This window comes from Trachypithecus francoisi, unplaced genomic scaffold, assembly GCF_009764315.1.
Source record: "Trachypithecus francoisi isolate TF-2019V2 unplaced genomic scaffold, Tfra_2.0 Lachesis_group6, whole genome shotgun sequence".
Lineage (NCBI taxonomy): Eukaryota > Metazoa > Chordata > Mammalia > Primates > Cercopithecidae > Trachypithecus > Trachypithecus francoisi.
In genome coordinates this window covers 65821274-65837620 of record NW_022681471.1, presented here as the reverse complement: position 1 = coordinate 65837620, position 16347 = coordinate 65821274, and the positions used below count along the sequence as shown (strand labels likewise).

At 38.5% G+C, this 16347-nt stretch overlaps 1 protein-coding gene across 1 annotated transcript in view; it reads right to left on the bottom strand.

The window, feature by feature from the left end:
- ATRX (ATRX chromatin remodeler) overlaps positions 1-16347 on the bottom strand; it is a 331194-nt gene that overhangs the window by 90250 nt on the left and 224597 nt on the right. Inside the window, 2 exon segments of the mRNA XM_033201745.1 lie at positions 14295-14336; positions 14339-14400. Of these exon segments, the coding sequence (XP_033057636.1) occupies positions 14295-14336; positions 14339-14400 (104 nt within the window).

Below are 16347 nucleotides of genomic sequence, written 5' to 3'. Positions count from 1 at the left end.
AAAATGATAATGGAGGCCGGGCGCGGTGGCTCAAGCCTGTAATCCCAGCACTTTGGGAGGCCGAGGCGGGCGGATCACGAGGTCAGGAGATCGAGACCATCCTGGCTAACACAGTGAAACCCCGTCTCTACTAAAAATACAAAAACTAGCCGGGCGAAGTGGCAGGCGCCTGTAGTCCCAGCTACTCGGGAGGCTGAGGCAGGAGAATGGCGTAAACCCGGGAGGCAGAGCTTGCAGTGAGCTGAGATCCGGCCACTGCACTCCAGTCCGGGCGACAGAGCGAGACTCTGCCTCAAAAAAAAAAAAAAAAAAAAAGATAATGGAAACAGAACATACCAAAAAATATAAGACACAGGGAAAGCAGTACTAAGAGGAAAGCTTATAGCTATAAATGCCTGTATCAAAAAAGCAGAAAAACTGAAAATAAACAATGTTAACAAGGCATCTTAAAGAATTAGAGGCCGTTCGCAGTGACTCATGCCTGTAATGACAGTACTTTGGGAGGCTGAGGCGGGTGGATCACCTGAGGTCAGGAGTTTGAGATCAACCAGGCCAACATAGTGAAACCCTGTCTCTACTAAAAATACAAAAAGTAGGGGGGGCGGAGCAAGATGGCCGAATAGGAGCAGCTCCAGTCTCCAACTCCCAGCGCGAGCGACACAGAAGACCGGTGATTTCTGCGTTTTCAACTGAGGTACTGGGGATCTCGCTAGGGAGTGCCGGACAATCGGTGCTGGTCAGCTGCTGCAGCCTGACCAGCGTGAGCTGAAGCAGGGCGAGGCATCGCCTCACCTGGAAGCGCAAGGGGGAAAGGAATCCCTTTTCCTAGCCAGGGGAACTGAGACACACAACACCTGGAAAATCGGGTAACTCCCACCCCAATACTGCGCTTTAAGGAAACAGGCACACCAGGAGAATATATCCCACACCTGGCCGGGAGGGTCCCACGCCCACGGAGCCTCCCTCACTGCTAACACAGCCGTCTGCGGCGATCTATCCGCAAGGCAGCAGCGAGGCTGGGGGAGGGGCGCCCGCCATTGCTGAGGCTTAAGTAGGTAAACAAAGCCGCTGGGAAGCTCGAACTGGGTGGAGCTCACAGCAGCTCAAGGAAGCCTGCCTGTCTCTGTAGACTCTACCTCTGCGGACAGCGCACAGCTGCAGCCCATTAGGGAAAAGAGCGGGGGCGGTGCAGACGCGAACGACTCTGTCTGACAGCTTTGGGGAGAGCCGTGGATCTCCTAACGGGAGGTTGAGATCTGAGAACGGACAGACTGCCTGCTCAGGTGGGTCCCTGACCCCTGAGTAGCCTAGCTGGGAGACATCCCCCACTAGGGGCAGTCTGACACCCCACACCTCACAGGGTGGCGTCACCCCTGAGAGGAAACTTCCAAAGAAAGAATCAGACAGGTACACTCGCTGTTCAGCAATATTCTATCTTCGGCAACCTCTGCTGCTGATACCCAGGCAAACAGGGTCTGGAGTGGACCTCAAGCAATCTCCAAAGACCAACAGACAGTCCTTCTGACTGTCAGACGGAAAACTATCAAACAGGAAGGACACCTATACAAAACCCCATCCGTACGTCCCATCATCAAAGTCCAGAGACAGATAAAACCACAAAGATGGGGAAAAGCAGGGCAGCAGAAAAGCTGGAATTCAAAAAATAAGAGCGCATCTCCCCCTGCAAAGGAGCGCAGCCCATCGCCAGCAACGGATCAAAGCTGGTCAGAGAATGACTTTGACGAGATGAGAGAAGAAGGCTTCAGTCCATCAAACTCTCAGAGCTAAAGGAGGAATTACGTACCCAGCGCAAAGAAACTAAAAATCTTGAAAAAAAAGTGGAAGAATTGACAGCTAGATTAATTAATGCAGAGAAGATCATAAACGAAATGACAGAGATGAAAACCATGACACGAGAAATACGTGACAAATGCACAAGCTTCAGTAACCGACTCGATCAACTGGAAGAAAGAGTATCAGCGATTGAGGATCAAATGAATGAAATGAAGCGAGAAGAGAAAACCAAAAGAAAAAAGAAGAAAAAGAAATGAACAAAGCCTGCAAGAAGTATGGGATTATGTTAAAAAGACCAAATCTACGTCTGATTGGGGTGCCTGAAAGTGAGGGGGAAAATGGAACCAAGTTGGAAAACACTCTTCAGGATATCATCCAGGAGAACTTCCCCAACCTAGTAGGGCAGGCCAACATTCAAATTCAGGAAATACAGAGAACGCCACAAAGATACTCCTCCAGAAGAGCAACTCCAAGACACATAATTGCCAGATTCACAAAGTTGAAATGAAGGAAAAAATCTTAAGGGCAGCCAGAGAGAAAGGTCGGGTTACCCACAAAGGGAAGCCCATCAGAATAACAGCAGACCTCTCGGCAGAAACTCTACAAGCCAGAAGAGAGTGGGGGCCAATATTCAACGTTCTTAAAGAAAAGAATTTTCAACCCAGAATTTCATATCCAGCCAAACTAAGCTTCATCAGTGAAGGAGAAATAAAATCCTTTACAGATAAGCAAATGCTTAGAGATTTTGTCACCACCAGGCCTGCCTTACAAGAGACCTGAAGGAAGCCCTAAACATGGAAAGGAACAACCGGTACCAGCCATTGCAAAAACATGCCAAAATGTAAAGACCATCGAGGCTAGGAAGAAACTGCATCAACTAACGAGCAAAATAACCAGTTAATATCATAATGACAGGATCAAGTTCACACATAACAATATTAACCTTAAATGTCAATGGACTAAATGCTCCAATTAAAAGACACAGACTGGCAAACTGGATAAAGAGTCAAGACCCATCAGTCTGCTGTATTCAGGAGACCCATCTCACATGCAGAGACATACATAGGCTCAAAATAAAGGGATGGAGGAAGATCTACCAAGCAAATGGAGAACAAAAAAAAGCAGGGGTTGCAATCCTAGTCTCTGATAAAACAGACTTTAAACCATCAAAGATCAAAAGAGACAAGAAGGCCATTACACATGGTAAAGGGATCAATTCAACAGGAAGAGCTAACTCTCCTAAATATATATGCACCCAATACAGGAGCACCCAGATTCATAAAGCAAGTCCTTAGAGACCTACAAAGAGACTTAGACTCCCATACAATAATAATGGGAGACTTCAACACTCCACTGTCAACATTAGACAGATCAACGAGACAGAAAGTTAACAAGGATACAGGAATTGAACTCATCTCTGCACCAAGCGGACCTAATAGACATCTATAGAACTCTCCACCCCAAATCAACAGAATATACATTCTTCTCAGCACCACATCGCACTTATTCCAAAATTGACCACATAATTGGAAGTAAAAGCTCCTCAGCAAATGTACAAGAACAGAAATTATAACAAACTGTCTCTCAGACCACAGTGCAATCAAACTAGAACTCAGGACTAAGAAACTCAATCCAAACCGCTCAACTACATGGAAACTGAACAACCTGCTCCTGAATGACTACTGGGTACATAACGAAATGAAGCAGAAATAAAGATGTTCTTTGAAACCAATGAGAACAAAGATACAACATACCAGAATCTCTGGGACACATTTAAAGCAGTGTGTAGAGGGAAATTTATAGCACTAAATGCCCACAAGAGAAAGCAGGAGAGATCTAAAATTGACACTCTAACATCACAATTAAAAGAACTAGAGAGGCAAGAGCAAACACATTCAAAAGCTAGCAGAAGGCAAGAAATAACTAAGATCAGAGCAGAACTGAAGGAGATAGAGACACAAAAAACCCTCCAAAAAATCAATGAATCCAGGAGTTGTTTTTTGAAAAGATCAACAAAATTGACAGACCGCTAGCTAGACTAATAAAGAAGAAAAGAGAGAGGATCAAATAGACGCAATAAAAAATGATAAAGGGGATATCACCACCGACCCCACAGAAATACAAACTACCATCAGAGAATACTATAAACACCTCTACGCAAATCAACTAGAAAATCTAGAAGAAATGGATAATTTCCTGGACACTTACACTCTCCAAGACTAAACCAGGAAGAAGTTGAATCCCTGAATAGACCAATAGCAGGCTCTGAAATTGAGGCAACAATTAATAGCCTACCCACCAAAAAAAGTCCAGGACCAGATGGATTCACAGCTGAATTCTACCAGAGGTACAAGGAGGAGCTGGTACCATTCCTTCTGAAACTATTTCAATCAATAGAAAAAGAGGGAATCCTCCCTAACTCTTTTTATGAGGCCAACATCATCCTGATACCAAAGCCTGGCAGAGACACAACAAAAAGAGAGATTTTAGACCAATATCCCTGATGAACATCGATGCAAAAATCCTCAATAAAATACTGGCAAACGGATTCAGCAGCACATCAAAAAGCTTATCCACCATGATCAAGTGGGCTTCATCCCTGGGATGCAAGGCTGGTTCAACATTCGCAAATCAATAAACGTAATCCAGCATATAAACAGAACCAAAGACAAGAACCACATGATTATCTCAATAGATGCAGAAAAGGCTTTTGACAAAATTCAACAGCCCTTTATGCTAAAAACGCTCAATAAATTTGGTATTGATGGAACGTACCTCAAAATAATAAGAGCTATTTATGACAAACCCACAGCTAATATCATACTGAATGGGCAAAAACTGGAAAAATTCCCTTTGAAAACTGGCACAAGACAGGGATGCCCTCTCTCACCACTCCTATTCAACATAGTGTTGGAAGTTCTGGCTAGGGCAATCAGGCAAGAGAAAGAAATCAAGGGTATCCAGTTAGGAAAAGAAGAAGTCAAATTGTCCCTGTTTGCAGATGACATGATTGTATATTTAGAAAACCCCATTGTCTCAGCCCAAAATCTCCTTAAGCTGATAAGCAACTTCAGCAAAGTCTCAGGATACAAAATTAATGTGCAAAAATCACAAGCATTCTTATACACCAGTAACAGACAAGCAGAGAGCCAAATCAGGAATCAACTTCCATTCACAATTGCTTCAAAGAGAATCAATACCTAGGAATCCAGCTTACAAGGGATGTAAAGGACCTCTTCAAGGAGAACTACAAACCACTGCTCAGTGAAATCAAAGAGGACACAAACAAATGGAAGAACATACCATGCTCATGGATAGGAAGAATCAATATCGTGAAAATGGCCATACTGCCCAAGGTGATTTATAGATTCAATGCCATCCCCATCAAGCTACCAATGACTTTCTTCACAGAATTGGAAAAAACGGCTTTAAAGTTCATATGGAACCAAAAAAGAGCCCGCATTGCCAAGACAATCCTAAGTCAAAAGGACAAAGCTGGAGGCGTCACGCTACCTGACTTCAAACTATACTACAAGGCTACAGTAACCAAAACAGCATGGTACTGGTACCAAAACAGAGATATAGACCAATGGAACAGAACAGAGTCCTCAGAAATAATACCACACATCTACAGCCATCTGATCTTTGACAAACCTGAGAGAAACAAGAAATGGGGAAAGGATTCCCTATTTAAAAATGGTGCTGGGAAAATTGGCTAGCCATAAGTAGAAAGCTGAAACTGGATCCTTTCCTTACCCCTTATACGAAAATTAATTCAAGATGGATTAGAGACTTAAATGTTAGACCTAATACCATAAAAACCCTAGAAGAAAATCTAGGTAGTACCATTCAGGACATAGGCATGGGCAAGGACTTCATGTCTAAAACACCAAAAGCAACGGCAGCAAAAGCAAAAATTGACACATGGGATCTAATTAAACTAAAGAGCTTTTGCACAGCCAAAGAAACTACCATCAGAGTGAACAGGCAACCTACAGAATGGGAAAAAATTTTTGCAACCTACTCATCTGACAAAGGGCTAATATCCAGAATCTACCAGAACTCAAACAAATATACAAGAAAAAAAGCAAACACCCCATCAAAAAGTGGGGAAAGGATATGAACAGACATTTCTCAAAAGAAGACATCCATACAGCCAACAGACACATGAAAAAATGCTCATCATCACTGGCCATCAGAGAAATGCAAATCAAAACCACAATGAGATACCATCTCACACCAGTTAGAATGGCAATCATTAAGAAGTCAGGAAACAACAGGTGTTGGAGAGGATGTGGAGAAATAGGAACACTTTTACACTGTTGGTGGGATTGTAAACTAGTTCAACCATTATGGAAAACAGTATGGCGATTCCTCAAGGATCTAGAACTAGATGTACCATATGACCCAGCCATCCCACTACTGGGTATATACCCAAAGGATTATAAATTACTCTACTACAAAGACACATGCACACGTTGTTTATTGCGGCACTATTCACAATAGCAAAGACTTGGAATCAACCCAAATGTCCATCTGTGACAGACTGGATTAAGAAAATGTGGCACATATACACCATGGAATACTATGCAGCCATAAAAAAGGATGAGTTTGCGTCCTTTGTAGGGACATGGATGCAGCTGGAAACCATCATTCTTAGCAAACTATCACAAGAAGAGAAAACCAAACACCGCATGTTCTCACTCATAGGTGGGAACTGAACAATGAGATCACTTGGACTCGGGAAGGGGAACATCACACACTGGGGCCTATCATGGGGAGGGGGGAGGAGGGAGGGATTGCATTGGGGAGTTATACATGATATAAACGTCATGCACATGTACCCTAGAACTTAAAGTATAATTAAAAAAAAAATAAATAAATAAAATAAAATAAAATAAAAAAATAAAAAAATAAAAAAATACAAAAAGTAGTCGGGTGTGGCGGCGGGCGCCTGTAATCCCAGCTACTCAGGAGGCTGAGGCAGAAGAATCGTTTGAACCTGAGAGGCGGAGGTTGCAGTGAGCCAAGATTGTGCCACTATCAGCCTGGGCGACAAAGCGAGACCTTGTCTCAAAAAAAAAGAAAAAAAGAGAAAAGAGAAGAATTAGAAAAGCAAGAACAAACCAAGCCCAGAATTAGTAGAAGAAAAATAAAGATCAGAGCAGGAATAAATAAACTTGAAATAAAGAAAACAATACAAAAGATCAACGAAACAAAAAACTGGCCTTTTGAAAAAAATAAATGAAATTGACAAACTTTTAGATAGACTAAGCAAAAAAGAGAGAAGATCCAAATAAGTAAAATCAGAGATGAAAATAAAGACATTACAACTGTTACCGCAGAAATTCAAAGAATCATTAGTTACTATTATCAGCAACTATATGCCAATAAATTGGAAAACCTAGAAGAAATGGGAAATTTCTAGACACATACAACCTACCAAGATTGAACCGTGAAGAAATCTAAAACTTGAACAGACCAATAAAAAGTAATGAGATTGAAGCCATAATAAAAAGTCACCAGCAAAGAAAATCCCAGGACCCGACAGCTTCACTGCTGAATTCTATCAAACATTTAAATAAGAAGTAAGACCAATCCTACTCAAAATATTCTGAAAAGTAGAGAAGAGAATACTTCCAAACTCATTTTACAAGGCCAGTATTACCCTGATAACAAAACCAGATAAACACACATAAAAAAATTTAAACTATAAGCCAATATCACTGGTGAATACTGATGTAAAAATCCTGAACAAAAAAGTAGCAAACTGAATTCAATAATGAAATGATCATCCATCATGACCAACTGGGGCTTATCCCAGGGGTGCAAGAATGGTTCAACATATACAAATTGATGTGATACATCATATCAACAGAATGAAAGACAAAAACCATATGATCGGCTGGGCGTGGTGGCTCACGTCTATAATCCCAGCACTCTGGGAGGCCGAAGCAGGTGGATCACTCGAGGTCAGGAGTTCAAGACCAGTCTGGCCAACATGGTGAAACCTTGTCTCTACTAAAAATGCAAAAATTAGCTGGGCTCAGTGGCACACACCTGTAATCCCAGCTACTCGGGAGGCTGAGGCAGGAGAATCACTTGAACCTGGAAGGCAGAGATTGCAGTGAGCCAAGATCACACCATTGCACTCCAGCCTGGGCAACAAAGCGAGACTCTGTCTCAAAAAACAAACAAACAAAAACAACAAAAAACAAAACCATATGATCATTTCAATTCATGGTAAAAAAGTATTTGACAAAATTCAACATCCCTTTATGAAAAAACACTAAAAACACTAAGTACATAAGGAACATACCTCAAAATAATAAAAACCATCTATGACAGACCCATAGCTAGTATCATACTAAAGAAAGAAAAATTAAAAGGCTTTCCTCTAAGTTCAAGAACATGACAAGGATGCCCCACTTCCATCACTGTTATTAAACACACTAGTGGAAGTCCTAGGTAGAGTAATTAGACAAGAACAAGAAATAAGGGGTATCAACATTGGAAAGAAAAAAATCAAATTATCCTTGTTTGCAGATGATCTGATCTTAACTTGGAAAAATCTGAAAACTCTACCAGAAAACTATTAGAAATGATAAAGAGATTCTATGAAATGGTAGGATATAAACCCAACACACACAAATCAATAGCATTTCTATATACCAACAGCAAACAACCTGAAAGAGAAATAAAGAAACTTACAAATTAAAAAAAAAATTTTAAGACATCAAGAAAGTAATCCCATGTACGATAGCTATAAATAAAATACTTAGGAATTAACGAAAGAAGTGAAAGATCTCTACAGTGAAAACTATAAAACAATACTGAAAGAAACTGAAGACACAAAATCATAGAGAGATATTCCAGGTTCAGGGACTGGAAGAATCAATATTATTAAAATGTCCATACTACCCAAAGCAATCTAGATTCAATACAATCTGTATAGAATACCAGTGACATTCTTCACAGAAATACAAAAACCAACCGTAAAATTTATATGGAAGCATAAAAGACCCAAAATAGCCAAAGCTATACTAGGCCAAAAGAACAAAACTGGAAGAATCACATTACCTGACTTTATACTACAGAACTATAGTAACCAAAACATTATGGTACTGGCACAAAAACACATACATCAACACAATAGAGAACCATGAGATAAATGCATACATCTGCAGTGAACTCATTTTTGACAAAGTTGCCATGAGTATACCCTGGGGAAAAGACAGTCTCTTCAGCAAATGGTGCTGGGAAAAAATTGGATATCCATACACAGGAGAACAAAACTAGACTCTTATCTCTCATCATATATAAAACTCAAGTCTAAATGGATTAAAGACCTAAATGGATTAAAGACCTTAGACCTCAAACTGTAAATCTACTACAGGAAAACATTGGGGAAACTCTCCAGGACATTGGACTAGGCAAAGATTTTTTGAGTAATACCCGACAAGCAGAGGCAACAAAAGCAAAAATGGACAAATGTGATTTCATCAGGTTAAAAAGCTTCTGCACAACAAAGGATACAGTCAACAAAGTGAAGAGACAACCCACAGGATGGGAGAAAATATATGCAAACTACCTATCTGACAAGCGATTAATAACTGGTATAAAGAACTCAAATAACTCTACAGGAAAAAAATCTAATAATCTGATTTTAAAATCGACAAAATAATAGTCATTTCTCAAAAGAAGACATACCGATGGCAAACAGGTACAGGAAAAGGTGCTCAACATCATTTATCATCAGAAAAATGCAAATCAAACAATGAGATATCTTCCCACCCCAGTTAACTTGGCTTTTATCCAAAAGTCAGGGAGTAACAAATACTAGAGAGGACTTGGAGAAAAGGGAACTCTTGTATACTGTTGGTGGGAATATAAATTAGTAAAACCACTATGGAGAACAGTTAAGAGGTTCCTCAAAAAATTAAAAATAGAGCTACCATAGAATCCACCAATCCCGGTCAGACGCAGTGGCTCACTTCTGTAATCCCAGCATTTTGGGAGGCCAAGGCAGGCAGATAACCTGAGGTCAGGAGTTTGAGACCAGCCTGGCCAACATGGCGAAACCCTGTCTCTACCAAAAAATACAAAACTTAGTTGGGCGTGGTAGTGCACGCCTGTAGTCCCAGCTACTGGGGAGGCTGAGGTGGGAGAATCCCTTGAACTCAGGAGGTGGAGGTTGCAGTGAGCCAAGACCACACCACTGTACTCCAGCCTAGGTGACAGAGCAAGGCCTTGTCTCCCCCCACCAAAAAAAAAAAAAAAAAAAAAAAAAGAATCCAGCAATCCCACTCCTAGGTATATACCCAAAATAATGGAAATCGGTATATCGAAGACATATCTGCACTTTCATGTTTATTGTAGCACTATTCACAGCCAAGACTTGGAGACAACCTAAGTGTCCATCAATAGATGAATGGATAAGGAAAATGTGATACATACAATGGAGTAGTATACAGCCATAAAAGAGAAAGATCCTGTCATTTACAACAACATGGATGAACTGGAGGTCATTAAGTGAAATAAGCCAGACAGAGAAAGACAAACTTTGCATGTTGTCATTTATTTGTGGGATCTAAAAATAAAAATAATTGAACTCATGGAGATACAGAGTAGAAGGATGGTTACCACAGGCTGGGAAGGGTAGTGGGTGGTTGGGGTGGAAGTACGGATGGTTAATAGGTACAAATATATAGTTGGAATGAATAAGAATTAGTATTTGTTAGCATAACAGGGTGACTACTGTCAAAAATAATTTAATTGTATATTTTTAAATAACTAAAAGAGTATAATTGGATTTTCTGTATCACAAAGGATAAATGTTTGAAATGACAGATATCCCATTTACCCTGATGTAATTATTACCATTGCATGCATATATCAAAATATCTCATGTAACCCATGAATACGTAACACCTACCATGTACCCACAAAAATTACAAGGAAAAAATCAGACATATTATTGGAGTCAGGAGGAGGAAAGTCAGTACTGAGGAGTGTCACTGGACATGAAAGATGAAGAATGGATAGGAATTAATCAGGTGAAGACAGTGTGGGTGGAGAGAGCATTGCAGGCAGACAGAAACATAGTCATCAGTCCGCAGTAAAAGCAAGAAGAGATTAGCAGAGACAATCTATATTACTGGTTATAAAATAAATGCAAATTAAAACAAATACAAGATATCATTATTCACCTATTAAGAAAGGTTTTAGTTATTATGGCAATGGTGTAGTGATCATTCAAGGATTGCTACTAGGAGTACTAATCCAACTGTTCTGGAAAGTAAGTTGACAATGTTTCAAAAGGCCTAAAAAAGATCATACCTGTTGGTAAATGATTTCTCCTCTTAGGAATCTATCTTAAGCAAAAAAGTTTAAAATGCAGATATAAATTTATGTACAAAAATTTAAAATGTTAAAAAATTAGGCCAGATGTGGTAGCTCACGCCTATAATTCCAGTGCTTTAAGAGGCCAAGGTGGGCAGATCACTTGAGGCCAGGAGTTCAAGACCTGGCCAACACGGCAAAAACCCCATCTCTACAAAAACTACAAAAATTAGCCAGGCGTGGTGGCACACACCTGTAATCCCAGCTACTCAGGAGGCTGAGGCACAAGAATCACTTGAACAGAGGAGGCAGAGGCTGCAGTGAGCCAAGACTGCTTGACTGCACTTCAGCTTGGGTGACAGAGTGAGACCCTGTCTCTAAAAAAAAGTTGAAAAATTAGAAAAAGCAATCAAATGATTAAGTAAGTTATGTACAGCCATATGATGGAATATTATACAGCCAATATTATATATGCAAGATATAATACTTTCATAATCAGTACCAAAAAAGCAATTAAAACATTCCATTGCCAACAACAAAAAACACTAGCAAACTGAATCCAGGACCATATAAAAAGAATTATACACCATGATAAGTGGGATTTATCCCAGGTATGCAAGGTTGGTTTAACATTTGAAAATCAAAGTAATACACTATGTTAATAGAATGGGGGGGGGGGGAACATGACATGATCATCTCAATAGCTGCAGAGAAATCAAGATAGTATGTCACACTCTTTCATGATAAACACATTCAACAAACTAGAAAGAGAAGATTATTTCCTCAACTTGATAAACAGTATCTATGAAACTAACATCATACAAAATGCTGAAAAACTGGATTCCTTCACACTATGATTAGAGACAAGACAAGGATGTCAGCTCTTGCCACTTTAACTCAACATTGTACTTGAGGTTTTAACCAGGGTAACTGGATAAGCGAACAAATAAAAGGCATTCAGATTAGAAAGGAAATTATCTGTAATTGCAGATGACATGATCTTGTATACAAAAATCCTAAAGAATTCACTAAGAACAAATTTCACTCAGCCTCAGAAATAAAATATATACAAATACATTTAACAAAAGTGTAAAATGTATACTCTGCAAAATATAAAATATTGGTGAAATAAATAAAAGACCTAAATAAATGGCAAAACACCCCATGTTCATGGATAAGACTAATATTATTAAGATGGCAGTACTTCCTAAAATTACCATACATTCAACACAATCCCTATTAGCATCTAAGCTGACTTCTTTGTAAAAATTTATAGGGGATTCTAAGGTTGATGTGGAATTCCAAGAGATCTGGAATAGCCACACTTTCCAATTTCAACATTACTTTCAAAGGGATGGTAATGAAATAGTGCAGTATTAGCACAGGGACTGACATATAGATCAACGGAATAGAATTGAGGGTTAGGAAACAAATATGTATCTCCATCATCAATTCCTTTTTAATAAGAGTGACAAAAGCCATTCAATAAAGAAAGAATATTTTTTTCAACAAACAGTCCTGGGACAAATGGATAACCACAGCAAAAGATTGAAGTTGAGCCTTTACCTCATATCATGCATAAAAATTAACTCAAAATGGATCAAAGACCTCAGTGCAAGGACTAAAACTATAAAACTCTTTTAAGCAAACACAGGGGTTAAATCTTGAAAACTTTTTATTTCGAAATGGTTTCTTAGATATGACACTAAAAGCACAAGCAACAAAAGAAAAAATAAATTGGAGGTCAACAAAATAAAATATTTTTGTGCATCAGAGGACACACTCAAGAAATCAACAGATGGCCAGGTATGGTGGCTCACACCTGTAATCCCAGCACTGTGGGAGGCCAATGAGGGAGGACTGCTTGAGCCCAGGAGTTTAAGACCAGTCTGGGCAAATAGAGGGAAACCTCATCTCTACAAAAAATTAAAAATAAATAAATAAAAGAAAGTGATACAGATCACAGGAACCTTTTTTTTTTTTTAATGAAAGCAAAAGACAACCCATAGAATGACAGAAAATATTTGCAAATCATATATATAAGGGCCTAGTATGTAGAATATATGTTTTAAAACACTTACATTTCAACAACAAAAAGATAAGCAATCCAATTCAAAAATGGGCAAAGGACCTGTATATCCATTTTTCCAAAGAAGATAAAGAAATAGCCAACAAGTACATTAAAAGATGTTCAACATTATTAGTCATTAGAGAAATGAAAATTAAAATCATAAGATATCACTTTACAATCATTAGGATGGTTATAATAAAAACAAAAATGAAAAATAACAAGTGTTGATAAGAATGTGGAGAAACTGAAATGCTTGTACATTGCTGGTAGGACTGAAATAGTACAGGCAGTGTAGAAAAGTTCGGTATTGCCATTTGTTTAAATAAATGAAAACTTGTATAACAAATATACACAACAGTACTATTCACAACAGCTGAAAGGTAAGAACAACCCTAATATCTATCAAGGCCACATATTACATGTTTCCATTTATACGTCTGGTCCAGAATATATCAATCTATTAGAAACATAAAGGAGATTAGTGGTTGCTTATGTGAGGGAGTTTTGGGCTAGGTAGGGGAGTACTAGTTAAAGGGTACAGGGTTTTATTTGGTAGTGATTAAAATGTTCAAAAACTGACTCTAGTGATATTTGCACATCTCTGTGAATAAATATATTAAAACCATTGTGTTCCATACTTTAAATGGGTGAATTGTACAGGATGTGAATTATCTCTCAATAAAACTGCTTTAGAAACCAAAAAATTTTAATTTATCCTACAATTTCAACATCAAAGACTACTGTATTAGGAATTTTTCTTAAGTAAGTTGATATAAGCTGCTCTTGTCATCAAAAAAACTATGAGAGATGATAGATATGTTCATTTGCTTCACTACAGTAACCATTATACTATCTATATGTATCCCATAATACCATGTTGTAAACCTCAAATATAAACAATACAATTTTATTTTGAAAAATGCTACACATACATATGGATAAGGACAAAGAGACATTGCAAAAAAAAAGTTGATATGTTAGTGTTGTGAGACTCTGGGTAGTTTTGTTTCTTCTGTTGTTAAAATGTTTGTATGGTATGTTTAAATCAGTATTTAAAAATTATGATACAGAAATATTTGTAGCTCACCTTTATAAATAAGGGGTTTATCTTTATCTTCTGTCTTCTCCTACTAGCTAATTCAAGAAAATCTTCAATCAAGTCCAGAGATATGAGGGACTGGCTGAAAACAAGACTAAAAAAACAGATTAGTGTTTATGGATTAGAAGATTCCTAGTAAAGATATCACTTCTTCCTAAATCGATCTACAAATTTAACACAATTGCAACAAAAATCCCAGCAGGATTTTTTTGTAGACATTACATGGTGATTGTAAAATGTATATGAGAATGCCACATCAGAGGAGGGAAGACAATTCTGAAAAAGAAAAACAAAGTTGGAGGGCTGACTCTTCATGATTTCAATACTTACAAAGTTACAGTAACCAAGACAGTGTAGTACCGGTAAAGGGACAGGCACAGATCAACAGAACAGAATAGAATCCAGACAGAGAGCCACATAGTATAATTAATTGTAGGGCCCAGGCATCTCAATGGTAAAAGGATAGTGTTTTAAACAATGGTCTTGGTAGCCGGGCACGGTGGCTCACGCTTTTACAATCCCAGCACTTCGGGAGGCTGAGGCTGGCGGATCACAAGGTCAGGAGATCAAGACTATCCTGGCTAACGAGGTGAAACCCCGTCTCCACTAAAAATACAAAAAAATTAGCTGGGCGTGGTGGTGGGCGCCTGTAGTCCCAGCTACTCGGGAGGCTGAGGCAGGAGAATGGCGTGAACCCAGGAGGCGGACTTTGCAGTGAGCCAAGATTGCGCCACTGCACTCCAGCCTGGGCAACAGAGCAAGACTCTGTCTCAAAGGAAAAAAAAAAAAAAAAGGTCTTGGTAACACTGAACATCCACATGGAAAAAAGTGAACTTCAACCTAAACTGCATACTTTTTGCAAAAAATAACTTAAAATGGAGCATAAATCTAACTGTAAAAACAATATTTAGAAGAACACAGAAGAAAATCTTCATAACATGGGTTAGGCAAAAAATTATTTACACATGACACAAAGTATGATTGCTTTAAAAGTTGATAAATTAGACTTCATCAAAATTTAAAACTTCTGCTCTACAAAAGACACTGTTTAGAGAATGTAAAAAGTTTTCCTATTACAAGTATTTCAGTAATTTAAAATTACATGCATTCTATAACACTTTGTCATTACATTTCAAATAAGTCTGCAAATTCCTGATTCTCTGCCCTAGTAATTTTCTAACTCCTTTTTAGCCATGAAAACTATTTGTTCACATCAAGTTTTGTGTAGAGTTCAAATAAAATAAATTATAAAAGCAAGCTGTTTTAGGCATTGTGGGAGAAGGAGGAAAAATGTTACTATGCCCTTACCCACTCCTCTTGGTCATCAATTTGCAGGGGCTCTGAGAAATAGTTCTAAAATTATTATTCTGGTCTAACCCACTGGTGAGAATTTATAACATACTTATATACTAAAAAAGGAAAAAATCTCGAAAAAGAATATAAGAGGTCTTCTATTGTCCTTTATATATGCAAAGAAAGTAGATCAGTATACAAGAAACAATATACCTGTGGCAAGTATGCTTTAAGTTTTATTTTTATTCTAAAAGCTATACTATAGGAGATGAAGGTGCTTATGACTCCTGAAGATCCTTCAACATTCCCTGCTACATATCTTCAGATTTAGTAGAACAGAAAACTGAAGCTATGAAACGGCTGTTGGAGTTAACCACATAAGTGTTTTTTATTGTATGACTTCCTGAGCTCCACACTGTCAGAGTCTAGTATCTCCCAGTTAACTACGTCTAGAATGCTGGTAAGAAAATGAATTGATTCCTGGTGCTCAGCTCAAATGACCAAGGCCTATGCTTTGACCCCTCAGTAGTTTATCTTTCCCAAAATCAAAAACATAATTGAATCAATTATTTCTAAGCTACAAATTAAGTTCTTGAAAGTTCCTGTAAGTGAGAAACTTAAAGTCTTAGAAATATTAATTATTAATTGGAATTAATCTGTAATCTGGGTTTCTATACTGGAAACAGGTTGATTTTAGTCAGTTAGTAATTAAGGCTGGTTCTGGGAACCACTGAACTCAGAGAAGTCT